Source organism: Pituophis catenifer, unplaced genomic scaffold, assembly GCF_029215685.1.
Source record: "Pituophis catenifer annectens isolate HBS135680 unplaced genomic scaffold, rPitCat1.0.hap2 SCAF_1, whole genome shotgun sequence".
Lineage (NCBI taxonomy): Eukaryota > Metazoa > Chordata > Lepidosauria > Squamata > Colubridae > Pituophis > Pituophis catenifer.
Genome location: NW_027256881.1, coordinates 223,677,311 through 223,696,411, shown reverse-complemented (window position 1 = coordinate 223,696,411; position 19,101 = coordinate 223,677,311). Strand labels below are relative to the sequence as shown.

The window sequence follows — 19,101 nt, the reverse complement described above, 5'->3', positions numbered from 1 at the left end:
TTTAAGACCTGGGTGGAAGTCGCTCGTCAACCTGGCCCAGACCGGGATAAGGCAAAGGCTCAGAGCAGAACTCAGCGCAGGATGGACTCGAAAGTATGTAGAATAAGGGATTGGGATCTCCGTACGCCAGCCGTTAAAAAAACCCATCCGTTCCCCTCACGGGCCGATCATCGGCCTGTAGAACCAGCGACTGATCTTGTCGTCAGATCAAACGTGGCCCCGCGGAGGTCACCGGGCGCCATTAGGCGACGTCACGTGACGTCCGCTTCAACGGGCCAGCGCGCGAGGAGTGTGACGTGTCAAAGAGTCCCAGAATTCCGAGCGGGAGGCTTTTACACCAGCGGCGGTTTCGGCGGCCGTGTCGGCTAAGCCAGGTAATTCCGCCTCCTCGCGCCTCCCTCGCCCCTCCAGCCTTTTTTTCCGGTTGCTTAGCAACCGAGGCAACCGCCAGGCGAAGCGCGGGCCCTCCGTTGAGGGTCTGGGCCAAGGGGACGCGTTGGCACGCTTGGGTGAATGTCGCCGTCCTAGGATGACAGTCGTCGTCGTCGGTGCCTTTTACTTCTACGCTTTGGAAAGCCCGGGACGCCCATAAGCGCTCGCCTCCGCGAATGGGAGACCTGTCGCAATCATGGCAACAAACGAGCCTCGCTGCCGTTTGTTGTCTTTCGGGCGCTTTCTGGGCTTCGAAAAGTCTTCCGACGAGGTTCGAGAGAAAAACGTGTCCTCGTCAGCTTGGCGTGGTCACATAACCCGAGGAAAAAAGCCCAGATGTCTGTCTCTAAACGCCCTAAACGTGTAGAGGTGAACGAGTGCTTGGCTAATCTTTCAGAGGGGGGTGGGGGAGGAAACTATAGGAAGGATCTGAAAAATTAAATAACTTCATTTTACAAACAGTCGGATAGGCCTGCTTCTTAAAGTCGGTGCTGGTGAACCGTGAGAGGGCCTGTTAATAGCTGTGTGGAAAAACTGGTTTTTGGTTGTTGTTTTTTCTTTTCCCCTATTTGAATATTGAGCGAGAAAAGGTAAGAGGTTTGTGGGCATCCTAATCTAGAGCTTCCCAATTTGGGCTGCAATCATCTGGACAACCACTAGATGATGGCAGAGGTGGGGGGGAGGTCTATAACTTTCTGCTGACATCTGATGATTTGGTGGCTTTTTATAGCCCAGATATAAGTAGCTCATTTTTTTCTGCCAAGAAAGACATAGTTTTCTTGTTAGTGAAATGTAATTTCCAGCAGCCAGGACGTCCAATGGAGAGTGAAGCTGGGAGTTTTAATTCAACATATGGGGAAAAAAGTTCTCAACTTTCTCTGATTCAGGGCAACTATTCAAGCATTGCAACTGAAAGTTATTGCAGAGATTAGTAAAGATAGTGGTATAGGCAGTGGTGAAATCCAGTTTTTTTTACTACCAGTTCTGTGGGTGTGGCTTGATGGGTGTGGTGTGGCTTGGTGGGCGTGGCAGGGGAAGGATATTGCAAAATCTCCATTCCCATCCCACTCGGGGGCCAGCCAGAGGTGGTATTTGCTGGTTCCCCAAACTACTCAAAATTTCCGCTACCGGTTCTCCAGAACCTGTCAGAACCTGCTGGATTTCACCCCTGGGTATAGGTAAGGCAGTCTTGCCCACAATGGTGTCTTCAGGTGTGTTGACTGCAATTCCCATCAACCCGAAACAATATTTAATGGGAATTTTGTAGCCTTGTACACTTGTAGAGTACCTCATTGTGGAAGATCATAGCTACTTTAGCATTCAATTGAGGTTGAATGAGGTATTATTCAGGAGTTCTTTATTCTTTTGTATATAATCTAGTATTGGAACAGGTGCAAAGCAAAATGAAAAACCAATGTACATCTACTCTTAAGCACTATTGAATATATAAGAAATTGTATATGATTGCTGCTTTTAAAGCTTTCAGAGGACTCTTACAGGAATTCTGCTTGTATTGTTTTAACATCAGTTTCAATAAGCAAAATAAGGTAAACAATAAAATATTAAATATGCTTCCCTTTAACTGAGTCAGTTACAGTATTACATTTTGAAACATTTGGAATATATCTGTATGAATGTGTATATTAATGGTTGGCTGATATCCGTTTCCAAGAAAATGTAAGAGCATTTAAAAAAAATAAAATTAAGACCATTTATATTTAGTTTAACATCAAGGTTTCACATTTGGTAGTACAGCACTTATTTGCCTATCAGGTTTTGCAGTGGTAGCTGTTTGCTGACCATGCATAACAGCCTTTATCCTACTTCAATAGTGGAACAGAATGGGAGATCTAGCTACTCATGTTATTCATATTCTCATCACTACCTGGTTGAATTCCACAATGTGCTCCACATTGAACACTAGAAGTTACATTTGGCACAGAATAGTCTACCTCTTAGCTGGCATGTGTCACCAGGAGCATAAAACTCATATATTCTTCCAGTATATTTCTGGGTGCAATTCAAAGTGGTGGTTTGACCTTACAAAGTCCTATTTTTGCTTGGCGGTCAGGTGGCTGATTTTGTTCTGTTGATTTTTCACATTGTTTTGTTATTACATTACTTACCATTTATTTTTGATATTTAATATATGTGTTCATTTACTGCTGGAAGTCCTAGCAAATTATAGGTAGTCCTCATTTAATGACCACTCATTCAGCAGCCATTCAAACTGCACTGTTTTGCCTGGTCATAGATTACACACAGAGAGTTTTAGTAGTCTATAGACAGATGTGTTTGAGTAGGCATAGCTCAGTATTTAGTGCAAACCGAGCAAACATGTAATGATGCCATAATGATTTTTGGGGGTATAGTATATATAGTCCTAGACTTGCGATCACAATTGAGCCTAAAATTTTCATTGCTAAGCAAGTCAGTTGTTAAATGAGTTTTGCTCCCTTTTATGACCCTTTTGCCACAATTAAGCAAATCACTACAGTCATTAAGTGAATTTGGCTTCCTCCATTGACTTTTCTTGTCGGAAATTGACTGGGAAGGTTACCAATGATGATAACATGATTTCAGGACAACGTGATTATCATAAATACATATCATTGCCAAGCACACAAATTTTGATTACATGACATGACAGTGGGAATGCTGCAAACTGGTCGTAAGTCACTTTTTTAGTGACACTGTAACTTCCAACAGTAACTAAACAAATGGTGGTTATAAGTCAAGAACTACCTGTATATTATATTTTTCTGCATGCTTAATTTGATATCTAAATGAAACGTCAACAGGCTGAAAAATCTGTGACTGAAGTGATTGGGTGAATATGAAATACCTAGGAGGCTATAATGGTTGAATAGACAACTACCTAAACATGATATGTAATAGGTCTTATTTGTCTAGTCTTTCTTCTCAGTAAAAAGAAGATCCTAACTTGGTACTATTTCTTGAAGATGTCCCAAATATTTTCAGGTAGCAGTATCTGATCTTCTTCAGAATTACTCCTCTTACTCTGGAGAAGTAAAGTTGTCTTGTCATGGAAACATGCAACACTGGCTCAATAAGGCGAGGGTCTGTAGGCATGTCATTATTATACTAATAAATAATCTGGAGCAGGGTGGATTTGATTTAAATCGAGTTGATTTAAATCACAATTTAAATCATGATTTAAATCACTAGTAAAAAGGCTTGATTTAAATCAACTCGATTTAAATCATAATTTTTAAAGAGCAACTGTCATCTCTGCTACTCCTTTGACCCACTGTTGACTCACCGATAGTCCCAGTGTTGCAGAATATACAGCCTCATGCTACATAACTAAGCTCCATTTCATGCTGAATGAACTAAATTATTTATGTATCTTAAATAGAAAACTATCTTACGATAGATTTTTACCCCAAAAGTTTTTTATTAAAATAAATTAGATTTAAATAAAAAAAAATCTGATTTAAATAAAAAAAATCCAATTTAAATTAAAAAAAAATCTGATTTTTTTTTTATTTTTTTAAAAAAATCATTGATTTTTATCCACCCTGATCTGGAGTCTTCTTTCCAACTTGAAAAGAATTATGTGGCTGCTAAAATGTTCCCGGCCTAAACATTGGAGTTTTAAAGCAAAGAGAAAACTTAATTATTCATCAGATGGGAGCTGTAACTTCATGTGAGAACTGCAATTGTTTGAAATAACAGATATGGACTGTACCCAGGGAGATAGTGTAGTTTGTTTGTTAAAATTATTTCCATAATGCTACATTCCAAAATGATTCCTGATGGTTTCTGGTAGTGTCAAAAAAAATCATAGACAGTCATTAAAACGCAATTAAAATATCCAATTAACAGCATCACCTTTCAGCAACCAATCTCAATCATCTCCTTTTATAAATACTGTAAAGTGAGACTTGAATATTTCTTAATTACATTTTGTGTATTTTACAAAATGCTGCCTAGAATGCAGTTTAAATTCCTATTATGAATTATTACCAGCAATACCTTTTGCATTATGAATGTTTTAATAAACTGTTTTCAGCATTATAAAGTATAATATATTTAATGACTTGGAACAATATCTCAAACTAAATCATCTGGTACATAGTGCTGATCATCATATAGTGAAAACAGGAGTAGGGACACTTAGATACATTTGTAGGAAGTTCCCCTCTCTCACTGAAATCCCTAAAGTGAGGCAAACTCCCCAATGTGGGAGACTATGGAATCTTGGTGGATAGAGAAAGAATAGAAAATAGAAAATATGGTAATAGTGGAATGTAGGTACCTTGGAAACGAATATTACTGCCTAGAACACTAAACTTGAACACTTCTGGTACCATGTATATATGTTAGTGGTTATGTGGTCTTCTCTTTGTGTTTGCTTCCAGTTAGAACTGCTTAGTGGAATAATTCTAGCGAATAGAATATTATACTGTTTCTAATTTAACCCAGACTGGTAAACTGCCAGTTAGGTAGCCATCCTGGTAAGAAAGAATAAGCTCTAGGCAACCAGTTTTTGAAAGCTAAAGGAGAACTCAAATGCAAATGGTTTTGATAATTATATGAAAAGGAGCGGATCAGTGGGTATTTTTATAGTTTGCTCATGTTAAATATTGTGAAACTAACTTAGTCTTCTCAGTCATCAGATAATGATAAATCCAGATGGAGTTATAAATGAAGGGAAAAAATAAATATAATCTTATTTGTGTGCTCTGTTCTAGATTTTACTTTTTATTGTTGGCAATGTCCATTATCTTGTCTGCCTCAGTGGTCCGTGTGAGAGATGGACTCCCTTTATCTGCTTCTACTGATTATGAGCAAAACACAGCTGTACAGGAATGCCGAAAGTACTTTAAAGGTCTTGCAAAGAGACTTACTGAGCTTCCAGACCGATGCACCTTACAAGCAGGAAAGTATAACATAAAGTATGTTTTCTTTGGCATGTGTATTCTTTCTGCAACATTGCTCTTTATTGTTTCATATAACCTAGATACAGTAGTTGCTCTAATAACAGCGAAGAAGGCATTTTTTGCTATAGTGACATTTAGAAATTACATTCTTGTTAAGGAGCATTCCTCCTCAAATCTGCAAATCTATTACTCTTATCTGCAGAGGCCCTGCTCTTGAACTACTGCCAGAACAAGGAGCTTAAGAGACAGGGCAACCCCTTTGAGGAATTTACTTATCACAGATTGGATTGCCCTAATGATTTCTGTAGAATTATTATAAGCAAGATTCTTCTGGGCCCATCTTTTTGTGTCTCAAATATTGAATCTTTGGGCAATGCAAGACCTGGCATAAAAAACTGCTTCATTGCATGCTAACTTTGTTAATTGCAATGTTATCTATGGCAATACTTATAGTTATATCATAGACTCAGTTGTATCTTCTATGTTATTTAAGGAAAATAACCCTCTTATGCAGCTTAACCCTATATTTTTATTGTACCAATATTATATTTTGAAATGTTTATTTATAAAGAAAAACCAGGGAAATTTTATAAATCTTTCCTTGTGTTTGTAAAATGCATCTTCTATATTATTTAAGAAGAATAAACTTAAAAGTTCCAATCTCCCCATTTTTCTGTACTATTATATTTTTGTAATTCTTTAAAGATGGGAGGGGCAGATAGTATATTTTTTATAACATGGGCTCCATACCTTTAAGATGAACTATCCCCTAGGTTACATTTTATCAAGAAAATAAAATCTTGGGAAAAATCTGGGGAAATCTGCGTAATTCTGTGTAAAGGAATGTAAATTGCCTCATAAACAATGCAAAGATAGAATATTTATCTCGACATTTATACCCTCTGCATTTGATGGATTCAATCTTAAAATATAAATTTCCTGAGATACTTCTGATAAATTCTTGATGTTTCAGAAATAAAATATTCCTAAAATAAACAAGCAAATTTATGAGCATAATTATTTCAGCAATGTTGAATGTATGGCATATGCACAAAATTGTCTTAGAATTGCTGTTTTGAATGGATAAGAAAATGATGGATTAATAGATTGTTTTAATGGAATTCTTCATAAATGAAGAGCATAAGCATATGCTAAAATTTTAAATAGAAATGCAGATTTTTACATTTTATAATAAGTTGACTTAATGTCTTTGCTGGATTTTGATGAAGAGGCATCCTTGCTAGAAAAACATTTCACTCTCACTCAGTATGATAATTCTGTTGGCCTTTTTTGTTATGGAATGAGATAGATGTAGTTAGGAATAACTGATAAATAAAACATTTTGAAAAACGTAGCCTTTATCTATTTCGTCTCTTCCTCTTTGAAGGAGAAAAACTCATCTTCATTCTTCTGATGTTTTTAAGTATATTTGTATGTGAGAGAACAAGTGAGATACATATTATGTTACACCCACCTACTTATCCACCCCCACATTTGCCCTCTTTTTAAAGAACATATTAACTACTGATAGGTAACAGCAAAACATTAAATCCAAGTAAAACTTCATTGTTCTGTGAAAATAGCATTATAGTTAGAGATGTAGAATATTATAATCCCCTTATGGAATTATGGAACCATGCTGGGGAGAGTTCAGTGGCTTCTGGGGGTACATTCTCTGAATCAGAAATAGTCTGGATCCAAAACATGTCCAACATACTTTAAACTGCTACTGGTTCAAAAGATTTACCTTTGAGAATCACTCAGAACAGCATGATCCAAGAGGAGGTTCAGCAAGATCAAATTCTGTTTCTGATTCAGTGAGTTTTGTATGCCCTTAATTTATTTTCTCATGAATAGTAATACTTCCATTAGACTCATCATTATTTCTCTTGTTGTAGTTATATGTAAAGCCTACCTAAGCTAATCTGTGAATACATTATTTTAATTTTGAGATGTTAAAGACACATTTTTCCTCCCCCACCAAAACAGCTTTATTAGTTCTCTGGGAGTGAGTTACATGATGCTGTGCACTGAAAATTACCCCAACGTCCTTGCCTTCTGCTTCCTGGATGAGCTTCAAAAGGAGTTCATTACCACATACAACATGATGAAGACAAATACAGCAGTCAGACCATACTGTTTCATTGAATTTGGTAAGGGGTTCATCACTTTCTTCAAGAAGTGGCTTGAGTTTGGGCTTCTAAACATGTGTAATATATTTACTTCAGCATGGTTTACAAAATGTAGTATTTTGCATTCTTTTAATTTATGTCATAAAAGAACACAACTTGGCATTAAAATATTCATTCAATCATTTTTTGATTCACAAACAATGTACAGTGATCTAAAAATCACTTCCAAATGCCTGGCAATAATATTATTTCATAGGGATTTGGAGCAGCCCAACGGATCTGTTTTATTCAGGAGTAATTCTCCTGCAGGGATGGAATCCGGATCTTCTACACTTATGAACAAGGAGGAAAAGGTGCTTTAGAATATCTAGGAGGTTTAGATTTTTGCTGCCTCTTGCAACTTAACATGAATGTGTGATGAATTGCATTACTAATATTTGGTATATATTGACCTGTCAGTTTCATTAAGGGTTACTTTCTGCCTAATGCTTAAATCATTTTTGTTAAATGTTTTCCATAGACATGTCCATGCTCTTTCTTTCTTGCACTCTGTCATCATCTTCTGTGGCTTGGGATTTTTTTGAAATAACAATTTAAGATGCCAGTGGTTTATTGTCGATTGAGTGCATGGTTTTATAAATGTCCTGCCTTGGTATAGGTTCCCAAGGCAATATTTGTGGGAGTCGCCTATGATGGTACCTTCAAAACAGAAAGCTTGTGAAATAGGTAAAAACTTGTGAGTGGTTGAGGTCAATTTTAATATCTTTAGTGCATAATTAAATTATATTGAAAATGCATTTAATTTCATTATTTGTGTTTGTTAATCTACAAACCATGATTTTATAGAAGCTTTGTAGTCCTAAAAATCCTATTAATGGAATCTGCCATTTATATGGAATAACCCAAAAGCAGCCCTACTTTTTTAAAAAACCAAACCCTAATCTAACAAAAGTAGAGACCAAAGCCATATTTTTTATTTTTCAGAGATCCAAGGCTTAACTTGCACTGAATTTGTAGTATCAGAAATACCATATTATAAAATTATATATACACTTGGAAACCAGAATAGTGCTTACTACTCAGAATTGAAATAAACTTTAACGTTGGACAAATGTCTGGAGTACTGGTACTTGTTCATATTACAAAGCCTTAAAAATTGGCATAATTTATAAACAGTCCACAGTTTTCAGAAACCAGAGGAATGTACAGTAAGACATGGGATGACTCTATTTCACACAGCTTGATGTCTCTTATGGCCCTGTGTTCTGCTTATTTTATGACCATCTCACTTAATGCCTACTGTTTCCGTGGGGAAGCAGTAAAATTTATTTATTTATTTCTGTCATACCCTATAGTAATCTGCATAGATTCCTGGTGGTTCACAACATTAAAACAATATTGAAACCAAGGCAACAATATAGTAATAATGCATTGCAGTAATACAGATGGCATGAATTCCCCATTCCCCAAATACTGTCTGGAAAATCTCTGATTTTAATAGCTTCTAGAAGGCTATTAAAATGGGTGCTGATCTGAACTCAGTGGGGAAGCTGTTTCCGTAAAATAAAGACTGCAGCAGAAAAACATTGCCTCAGCCCTTCTTCGTTAACCGGCATTAATAGGAAGCAGTTAACATATTTTTGGAGGGAAGTGTATCAGTTGCCCCCTCAAATCCTGTTGTGCTGCTTCATTCTGGCAGAGGATGTATGCTCCTGGGGTGGATGAGCAAAGAACATCTGGAATATGTGCCAAGGATATAATATCCCCAGCAGGTTCCCCCAAGGCCTAAAATTCATCCCAGTCACTAGCTAAAGAAGTGAAAATTATCAAAAGAAGAAGAGGAACCAAAACCAAGAAAGACAAAGATCTCAGAAAAGAACTTAACCAAAACTTTCAAAGAGCTGTTAGAAAGATACAAGAAGTATTACAAGAACTTCTGTAAAGACATTGAAGGCAGACAGGAGTTCAAAAGATCTCTGAACTCAGATTTCAACCTCCAATTTGCATACCAAAAGATGCCAGTAGATAAATAATGCTATGCAGCTCCTGGGTAGTCTTCAGATGCTGCTCCATGCAAAGTACATTGCAGTAATCTAGTCATCTGGGAATAAGTACTTGAACCACATTGCCAGTAATAGTGAAATAGTGCATTTCACCTCTCAGCTTTATAATAATATTCTCATTAAAAAAAACATTTTATTGACAATAAAGGGTGCAAATTTAAGTGAGATTACACTGGGGTAAACTCTTAAGAATTAAATGAATTATATTTTTAAGTCAACATGTGTATAATGGCGCATCAGGTTTGATAAGCACAGTGATACTTAGCATGAAATTATAAATAGGCTGAGAATAAGTAGAAATAAAAAAACCATCATTTCACCATCCTTGCACTCACTGTAATGTATATTTTGCTAACTATTAATTTGTGGTTGTCATGCTGTGCTTATATTCTATAGGAAAATATTTCAGGCTATAGGTGATAGCATTCTAAATATTATGAATATAATGTTATAATTCAGAAAACTGCCTGGAGCTCAGAACAAATGCTTATTTTTCCTAAGAAAGTTTTCTGAATTACAAGAAAAACTAAATCAAATGTAATTAATTAATTATATTAGTTGCACTTTCAGGCTTGCCAATGCATGCAACATTAGTTTATTCATAATTAAAATTGTAGCATTTAATCTTCTGGTGCTGCAAAATTAATTAGCCCATGATATACTAGGTAGAAAGCAGCAGCAGCAGCATTAAAACTTCCCATAGTGGATGTAAGAATTTTAAATAATGAATTTAAATGTGTGCATCTGAGATGTATGTTGCCCATAAAGCTATGGGGTCCCCAGTGATGTTTTCATCAAAAAACTAAAGGGGGTTGTTTTAATTTTATACAGATAATTTTATTCAGAGGACCAAACAAAGATACAACAATCCACGATCTCTGTCAACAAGGATAAATCTTGCTGACATGCAAACAGAAATTAGACTGAGACCACCTTACCAGATTTCCATGTCAGAACTCTGTTCAGCCAATGGATATCCATATGGATCTCTACAAGAAAACAAAGATACAAGAAAAATGTCTCCAGGTGAGATGATGGATTTAAGTTTACTTATTCAAATTTACTTATTTTGGGATAAAGGTAGAGATTGATCTGTTTGGTTTACTGCATTCCTTTTGTAAATTTCATGGCCAACTGCAACATGAGGACTTTGGTAATGTTGGATTTTGAATGACTTACTCAAGCTCAGATGGGGGAAGGGATCCTGAGCTAGTTTATCAGTGCAGTGTGAAGAACTTTTTTTTCCTTGGTGTCCCAATGAAAAATTACTGTTCACAAGGATAGTTTCATTACATTATGAATGATATGTGTGTGTGTGAGAGAGAGAAGGAATTAGGGACTTTGACCCAGAAAAAGATAACAGTGCTGTCTCCCAGGAAACCATAGATCTGATAAGTCATTATTCTCTCTAAAATCAGAAGATGAGAATGAGTGCCCGATCCCTAGCCAATTGTTTCAATGACATCATAAAATTCTAGATTAAAAACAATGATAGAACTTGATCAGTCTATAGTGGTCATCTATAAGAACTCAGTGTTGTAATGGAGATTGAGAACAATTTTAAAGCCTATTTTATTATGGTGGTTTTGACAAGTTGAGTTTAGATATATGTTTGAATGAGTTGCTGTATTTAAAATTATTCTTCTATTCCAGCAGCTTCTCCCTAATTACATGTTAAGCTGTCCACAACTTAGTTCTTGGCAAAGCAAAAAGGCTCTTGCCTTATAAAGTTTGGAAAGAGCACTGGTCAGACAGAAGCAGTCCTCTTCCCTAGAGAAATGTCCTTTGTCATTTCTAGCATTTTCTGACTTTATGAACTACTTTGGAGAGCCTTTTCTGCCCACAAGGTAGAATGGCACCCCTCTTTCTATCAATGTTCCAGCTCATTAACTTCATTGTTGGCGCCTTTACACTTCGCTGATTTAGACAGAATGATTTACATATGGTTCATTCACCTTATTGTCCCTCTCTCTATGTTGCCTAGACTACAGGGGGGTTTGCCCTGTGTTTCTCTCCCCCCCCATTTAGTTTCTGTCACTTGTAGAATCTCATAATAACACTTGTACACACATTCAGTATGAATTGGCAGTTACTTGTGCGTATAGTTGGCATTTCGTGGAAGAGATGAATATCAGCAAAGGTGCTTACAGTCTATATTCTCTTTGCTCTTTATTTTTTGCCTCTTTGTCACCCTTGCAATCATGGAGAGAATGGCAAATTTGGAACTCTTGTATCCCAGGAAAATAAAATGGCTACTAGAGTGTGGGGTCCTTGGGGCTTCTGAGCTTGGTGGTTTTCTTGCAGATGTTTCATTACCAAAGTAGGTAACATCTTCAGTGGTTTTATTGCTAATGAAATGTCTGCAAGAAAACCATCAAGCTCAGAGACACTCAAGGATCCCCGAGTTCAGAGCTACAAATATTCTTTTCTATTGAAATATACATTTCAAAAATTGTCATACATCTTTTAGCTTTCCTCTGATTCATTTCACAATGGTCTGTTTAACAGAGGCCTAAAACCAAACCCATCTTGTAGAACCTCTTTAGGATGAGCATGGTCTGCCATTAGATATCCATATAGTTGACAAGGGATAATTGACTAGATGTGCATAGTAAGCTTATTTGAAAAAAATAGGAAATGAGTCTGGAATATTTTTGGTAGTATTTCATATCTTATAATGAAAATATATGCATATGGGGCATTTGTAATCTTCTGTACCCTCTTTCAGAAGCAACTCTCACTGGTATCGTGATGCCTTCTGAATAAGTGTATTTAGGATGGGCTTTAAATCACTCTTTAGACCTGTAACATGCTTTAGCAAAGAAAAAAATTGAAATGTGAAAAAGTACAATTTTAAAAGCCTTATTTTACTTATTCGTTGGCTAATTGTTAGAGTAACTTTATGTCTGTGTTTTTATTTTGTGAATTTAAGTCTTATACTGCATAGCTTAAGTACATTAGTTTGATACAGGTAGTCCTTGATTTATAACCATTCATTTAGTGGCCATTTGAAGTAACAGTGGCACTGAAAACCGTGACTTATGACCATTTATCACAGGACTTGTAGCATCTCCATGGTCATACGATCAAAATTTGAATGCATGCAATTGGCATGTACTTATGACAGTTGCAGTGTTCCGGGGTCATGTGATCACCTTTTGCGACCTGACAAAGTCAATGGGGAAACCAGATTCACTTAACAACCATGTTACTAACTTGTTAAGTCAACCACTAACACAGTGGTTCACTTAACAACTGTGGCAAGAAAGGTTGTAAAATGAGGCAAAATTCACTTAACAATGGTCTCATTTAGTAACAGAAATTGTGAGTTTGGTTGTGGTCATAAATAAAGGACTACCTGTATGTTATTACATCTTGTAGAAATGAAGTTTCTACTCAAGCAAAAAAATAATAATACATTTTTCTATTAGGGGGAGGCTGCATTTTAATCTGCACAATTATTCAGCAATTTCTAATGTGCATTTCTAAGTAAATATAAAAGTTGCAAATTGACCACTCATGCCTCAATTAAACTGTGTTTCCTCATTTAAAGTATTTTGTCTAGAACAAGGCAAAAACAGAGAAAAATAGCATTAGCAGGTTTTGCTCAAACATTAATGAAAGCTTTTAAAATATTTATAGTGTTTTTTTCTCTCTGCTACTAGCCCCTCACCAACGACTGGAACCTGTGACATTACCGGGAATTGTTTCCTTTCTTCTTAGCCTTTTATGTGCTGCTTTGAATTTAATTCGTGGTTTTCATGCTATAGAGAGTCTTCTACAGGTACCGTTGTTACATCCATAACTTTGAAACAGGAAAAAATATTTTGAAGATTAAGAGGGTAACTTTATTTTTTCAAATAATTTAGCAGTATTTAGCAGAGTAAAATAACTCTGGAATAGTAATTGGATAAGAACATTGCCTTTCCCTATCAGGCTGAGTTTGCATTCCTGAGCTGAAGTGTTTGCCATCTCAGTTTCCTAGTTTCATAAAAGAGCAAGAGGGATTTTTGATGCAGACATGTTACAGACATAATTCTCTTTCTTTTTCTCTCTCACCCCACCCTCCCCTCTCTCCTTCCTTCTTAAAAGGAAATAGAGGCCATAGAGAAATCTGGAATGGACTATGTTAAATGTCTAAGAGCTGCATTCCTTGTTAAATAGTCAAGGGAAGTGGGAACCTGGGTTGCTTGTCTATGTCTCTCACACAAAATAGGTTGACGCTGATATGTTTTAAGTTTTATCCTAGTGCATGCTACTATTTGCTGCTGATTATAAGGGAATTCAGAATGTATTAATCCAGATAGATGTGATATTTCAGACAATTCCTTATGAAGGGATGGAATCACTATATCCATGGTGAGAGTAGGGACTAGACTGGGTTCAAAGTTTTGCACTGAGAGAAACATCACATTTGCGCTCTCTCTCTCCCTCTCTCTCTCTTTCTGTCTCTCTATCTCTCCGTCTGTCTCTCTCCTTCTTTCTCTCCCCCCTCTCTCCATCTCTCTCTCTCCATCTCTCTGTCTCTGTCTCTCTGTCTCTCTCTCTCTCTCTCTCACATTCTCCCTCATTCTCATTCATTCTCTCTTGTTCTACCTCTCTCTGTCTCTTCCCTCTCCCTGTTAGAATGCAGACATGCTACAAAACTCCCTGTACCTTTGAAGATGAGAATGTGTATATATTGTCCACTTATTAACAAAGACGATACCTTGATTGCCTTAGTATTTCCTTGTCCCATTCTATCATGCATATTAAAAAGTTAAAAAGTTTGATTTCAAAACTGTATTTATCAATTGAGTTAAATTTCTGCCTTTTGTATTATCATTAATGAACGGTACACACTTTGGGCACCATTCCAGTCTTCCTCTGCATTTTTCTCCCTCCCCTGAAACTTGTCCTGAAAACCTTCACATATTCCTCTTTTCTCTCGCTCGCCCTCTCAGATGGAAGAACTCCTTTTTCTGGGAAGCAGGCCAACTGTAAACAATTATATATAATCCATTTGTACTGTGTGGTCATATAAAACACATATGGTGGGAAGGCAGGAATTTTGTTCTGGGTTAAACGGTCAAGTCCATTGCAAAACAAATGGAATTCGGATCTTCTGGGTCTAAATTCCCTGCCCAGGATCTTTAGGTATTCCAATTGACAGAAAAGTGCTGTGTTATTCTTAGCTCTCTTGCCAAAATAATTGAATTTATTCTCTGGGTTCCATCGCTTATTAGTTTATAATTTTACTTTGTGAGAGCATAGCACCATCTGCTGGCTATGTTCTATTTTACATGATTCTCATTGAACCAAACTGCTCTGGTTTAAGGCCAAACTAAATATGAAAACAGCTTGTTTAAAGGCAATATACAGAAATTACTTAAAGTGGTAGCAGGGCTTGTGTCCAGTTCTAAGATTAAAAGGTAAACATCAGGCAAACTGCTAAATTTTCCATGTCAACCCGGTCAAGACTTTACATAATCTGTCATGGAAACTTTACTTTTCTCCCAGGCTGTTTATGGAACAGTCTACACAGGGCTTCAGGGAGAGTAGCCATGGATGGGAAATCAATTGACCCTTCTCACCCAAAAGCTTAATACAGATCTGGCTGCTGCTAGAGAAGATTTATAAAGAAGGGCCTACCATTTTTATTGACCCATCAGTAAATCCCAGGGAGCAGTCAGTAAATGGAAAGAGAACACAGGTCACTCCTAGTTATTTGTCTAACCTGATAATGTGATCAGCTGGGCAGATATCAGGACCATTTTAATTTCAGTTTCTAATTACAGTATAAGGCTCCTCATATGTCTGTTAAAATGAAGATGGATGACATCCAATTCATGCTTGTGGTTCCTGAATAGGGAAGGAAACTGCTGTTGTTGTTGATGATGATGATGATGATGTGCAAGGATATTGATACAATTGACCATAGAAGACATCAAACTGCCAAGCTCAATATAGGAAAAACTTGATTGAATTCTGGAAAAGAAGTTCCAGAATTCCCATATTTAAGATAGTAGTCTGTCTTCTTTGCACACCATAAAATATGTTGATTTGAGAATGCTTATTGTGCCCATTTTTTCAGAATGAAGAAGATGACTTCAGTTTTGTTATCGCCTTTTTCCTTGGCACAGCAGCTTGTTTATATCAGGTATGTACTTACGTATTTTTAGATGTTAATAGTTTTGTCACTGGTCACAGCCCAAAACAGGCTTTAGGTTATAAGTATCCCAGAACTCCACTGGATTTGGTCATTTTGCCCAGATGCCTGACTACTAAAAACTGAACCACATTGAATATATTCGGGAGGTGGGGGGGAGGAAGTATTGCAAAAGTTATTTTGGTGGGTTTGTACTATCACTATAAAATTTTGTTGCTTTTATATGGTTAATATAAATGATGCAAGGTGTGAGACATTATTTTCTGTTGCAAAGTAAATCTCTTTGAGGGCCGGAAGAGCATTCAGAGATAAAAGAGATATCTTCTTTATCTTCAGAACTCACCCTCTTTTGTATTATGCATGATATTTGATAGAATTGCAATTTAAGAAATTACTTAAAACATTCCAGTCAGTATAAAACAAATTTTACCTAAACTCTCTAGTTGCCCAGAACATCCAGATTCTAATAGTCAACAAGAGCACTATTATCATCTCTATATGGCTTCACAAGGCAGACTTGAGTGACAAATTTTAGTTTTCTGATTTGAGAATTTCTGAAAAGTCTTCAAAGTCATAGAAAAGCAAACAGGATTCACCCAAAAAGAATAACAGTAGTATTGAAACTGGTTTTTTTCCTTTATGTTGAGTAGAGGACTTTTTCCCTTTGATTTCTTTGTGCTACAGAATCGAGTAAAGTCCTACAAGCTATCATTTAACTATGATCATTATTTTTTCTTTGCAGTGCTATCTATTTGCATATTGCACGAGCTGGCGGAACATTAAATCTTTCCTAGCGTTTGGCTTAATCTGCTTGTGTAGTATGTACCTTTATGAATTGCGCAATCTCTGGCAGATCTTTTTTCATGTGACTGTGGGTGCTTTTTTAACGTTGCAAATCCGGCTAAGGCAGCCACAAGGAAAAGCTCCCGATTACAATGTGTGACGGATGTCCTCTGATAGTTTCACGGCAAACTTCATCCGAACAGTATTCTTCTCAGGACTGAAAAGCTTTGCTGTACGAAGAGAAGTTTCATGTACTCTGAGACACTAATAAGTCGGCAGTGAAATTCTTCCTCAAAGAATTAAAAAAAAAAAAAGGTTCAGGAACTAATTGGGGTACAAATGCAACCCAATGCTGGAGAATATACCCCAAGGATAAATGAGAATTTGGAGGGCAGCATGAAAAGCTCCATATTCAGAACTCTGACAACGACAAGAATCTGTATTGGACCTGCTCGGCATATTAAGTGATTTCTCCAGTCCCAAACCAATTTTGCCTTTGTGAGGCAAGAGAAAAGGCTGAAATAAAGGGATGGTATTGCATATTAACAAACAGTTCAGTATGAATGAATTCCTAAATGCCAGATTATTGGATTGCACATAAATTTAACGGTGTGTGTCTGCATTTTCCTTAATTAAAACCTAACCCGGAAACCATCTGTTCCTGGGGATTAGTTCTTGAGCCCCAAAGGCCTGCCATCTAATGCTGAGTTAATTATGAACTGCATTAGTACTTCTTTTCCTTCTGCTTTCTTTCATGTGCTTTGAGAGAGAGTTAGAAAATGATCTTATCTGTCCCAATGCATCAATAACATCACCACATTTTCTCTTTGGTTCCTTATCTAAAGTTTGAAGATTTAAAAAAGAAATCACTTTGTGATGATATAGTGGGAGGAGACAGACATTTTCTCTGTATAATATAAAATCAGAAAAGAAATTAAACAGTTGACTAGATGGGATGCGGGTTAATTTTTAGCCATTTCTCTATCTTATGAAAGTATTTGGAGTGGAAGAAACTGCTTTGGATCATTGCAATTTATTTATTCGTATTATAACAGATTATAACGCTGACAGAACTCTAGGCAGTAAACATAATCCACCTTTCTTATGAATCATGTGACTTGGCCCGAGAGAGCATGTCTTGTCCAATGTCACCCAGATGGTTGTTGTGCCTGAAGATGGACTAACACCTGGGCTTCCTGCTAGATCACTGTGGCTGTTATTGCCAATGTATAAACTACAAGGTGAACCACCTGTGCTGATTAACTTTTGCATCCCCTGAAGATAAGGTACAAATAACATGGTAAGATGGAGACTACAGCTATTTCCCCCCCACCTCCCCAAACACAGATTCAGTGTCTGAATTAAGCTTGTTTGGGCAAAAAGTAGGGCTTGGCATTTAAAAAGATGAGTGCTATGAGCTGAATTCCAGATGAAATTAGGAGCCATTAAAGTTCACTGAAATCAATACAAGGACCTTTAAGTTCATTTGAGATATCATCTCTGACATGGGAATGCAAGAACTGTTCAGAATATTGTTGAATATTGTTTAGCAATTTCTTAGCCTCTGAATGGTACTAATTTCTTAGTTTCTCTGGGTGAACTCTGTTGCAGAATAGAGTAAGACAGTGGTTCTCAACCTGTGGTCCATGGACCACTGGAGGGTCACAATGTCATGGAGTGGGGGGGTCATCCACAAAGGCTTGAAGAAATGTTACAATTTAAATCTTGAGTTAAGCCTTGGGGGTCTGTGGCTACAAAAGGTATTTAAAGGCGGTCTATGGTGAAAAAAAATGGTTGAGAACCACTGGAGTAAAATCATATTGTCGACATTGGAAGAGCTAGGCAAAATTTGGTTCCAGCAAAAACTATTATTAAAAATTCCTCCTTGCATTATTAAATTACAATTTCTTACGACATTTGATTTAAAGGAAGAATTGTATTGAAGCAGGTGTGCTAAATTGGCTGTACACCGCCTCGAGTCCTTCGGGAGGAGGGCGGTATAGAAATTAAATTATAAATAAATAAAAAGATAATTGGAAAATTTTCTAAAAATGGATTTGTTTTTGGAATACCTAATCCCCACTAATAACCTATTTGTTTCTTGGCTTGAATTGCATGTCGTCTGCAAGTAGCAATAATTGTAGACTGATTCAGTGGAGGAAAAAGTCTTTGCTTGGGCTCGCATAGTACTTTAAGCCATGATTTGCTTAATCACAATTTGAATAAGCCATAATTGGCTTGGTTAATATAATACAAAGCCAAAAAATAAATTTTACTGTAGCTTGGGTTTATACAAGCCCAACTTCTGTATTTTTGCCTGCAATATACAGTAATTTTCAATGTTTCATGTATTAGATTCTTTTCTACAGTAATGTGATTACGGTACTTTACGGGACTGCAATAAGCCAGCAAAGAAAAGCCAGCGTTTTAATGCCTTAATTATATTTATGGTGTGTATTCACTTTCTTACAGGAGTAAGAAAGTGTAAAATAGCTCATGATAAATATTTCATTGAGGACCAAATGATGACAGTGTGCGTGTTCATATATATGTATATATTTTCCATATATCACAGAAAATATCTTCTGCTTTTTGTAATATAAATTTGCCTGCTGTTTGTTGCTTGTTACCAGTTG

At 36.7% G+C, this 19,101-nt stretch overlaps 1 protein-coding gene across 2 annotated transcripts; it reads left to right on the top strand.

Annotated features, from left to right (window-relative positions):
• The first annotated feature begins 313 nt into the window (after window positions 1–313).
• Window positions 314–17,015, top strand: SEC22A (SEC22 homolog A, vesicle trafficking protein). Of its 2 annotated transcripts, none has more exons than XM_070950286.1 (7): window positions 314–374; window positions 5,151–5,354; window positions 7,329–7,492; window positions 10,366–10,560; window positions 13,200–13,318; window positions 15,608–15,673; window positions 16,425–17,015. In XM_070950286.1, exons 2-7 carry the CDS (start codon window positions 5,173–5,175, stop codon window positions 16,623–16,625), a joined length of 927 nt encoding a protein of 308 aa, XP_070806387.1. In that variant the 5' UTR covers window positions 314–374; window positions 5,151–5,172; the 3' UTR covers window positions 16,626–17,015. The 2 variants fall into 2 exon arrangements, with proteins under 2 accessions (XP_070806387.1, XP_070806469.1); XM_070950368.1 differs by lacking the exon at window positions 314–374 and adding an exon at window positions 741–801.
• Window positions 17,016–19,101: the final 2,086 nt, after the last annotated feature.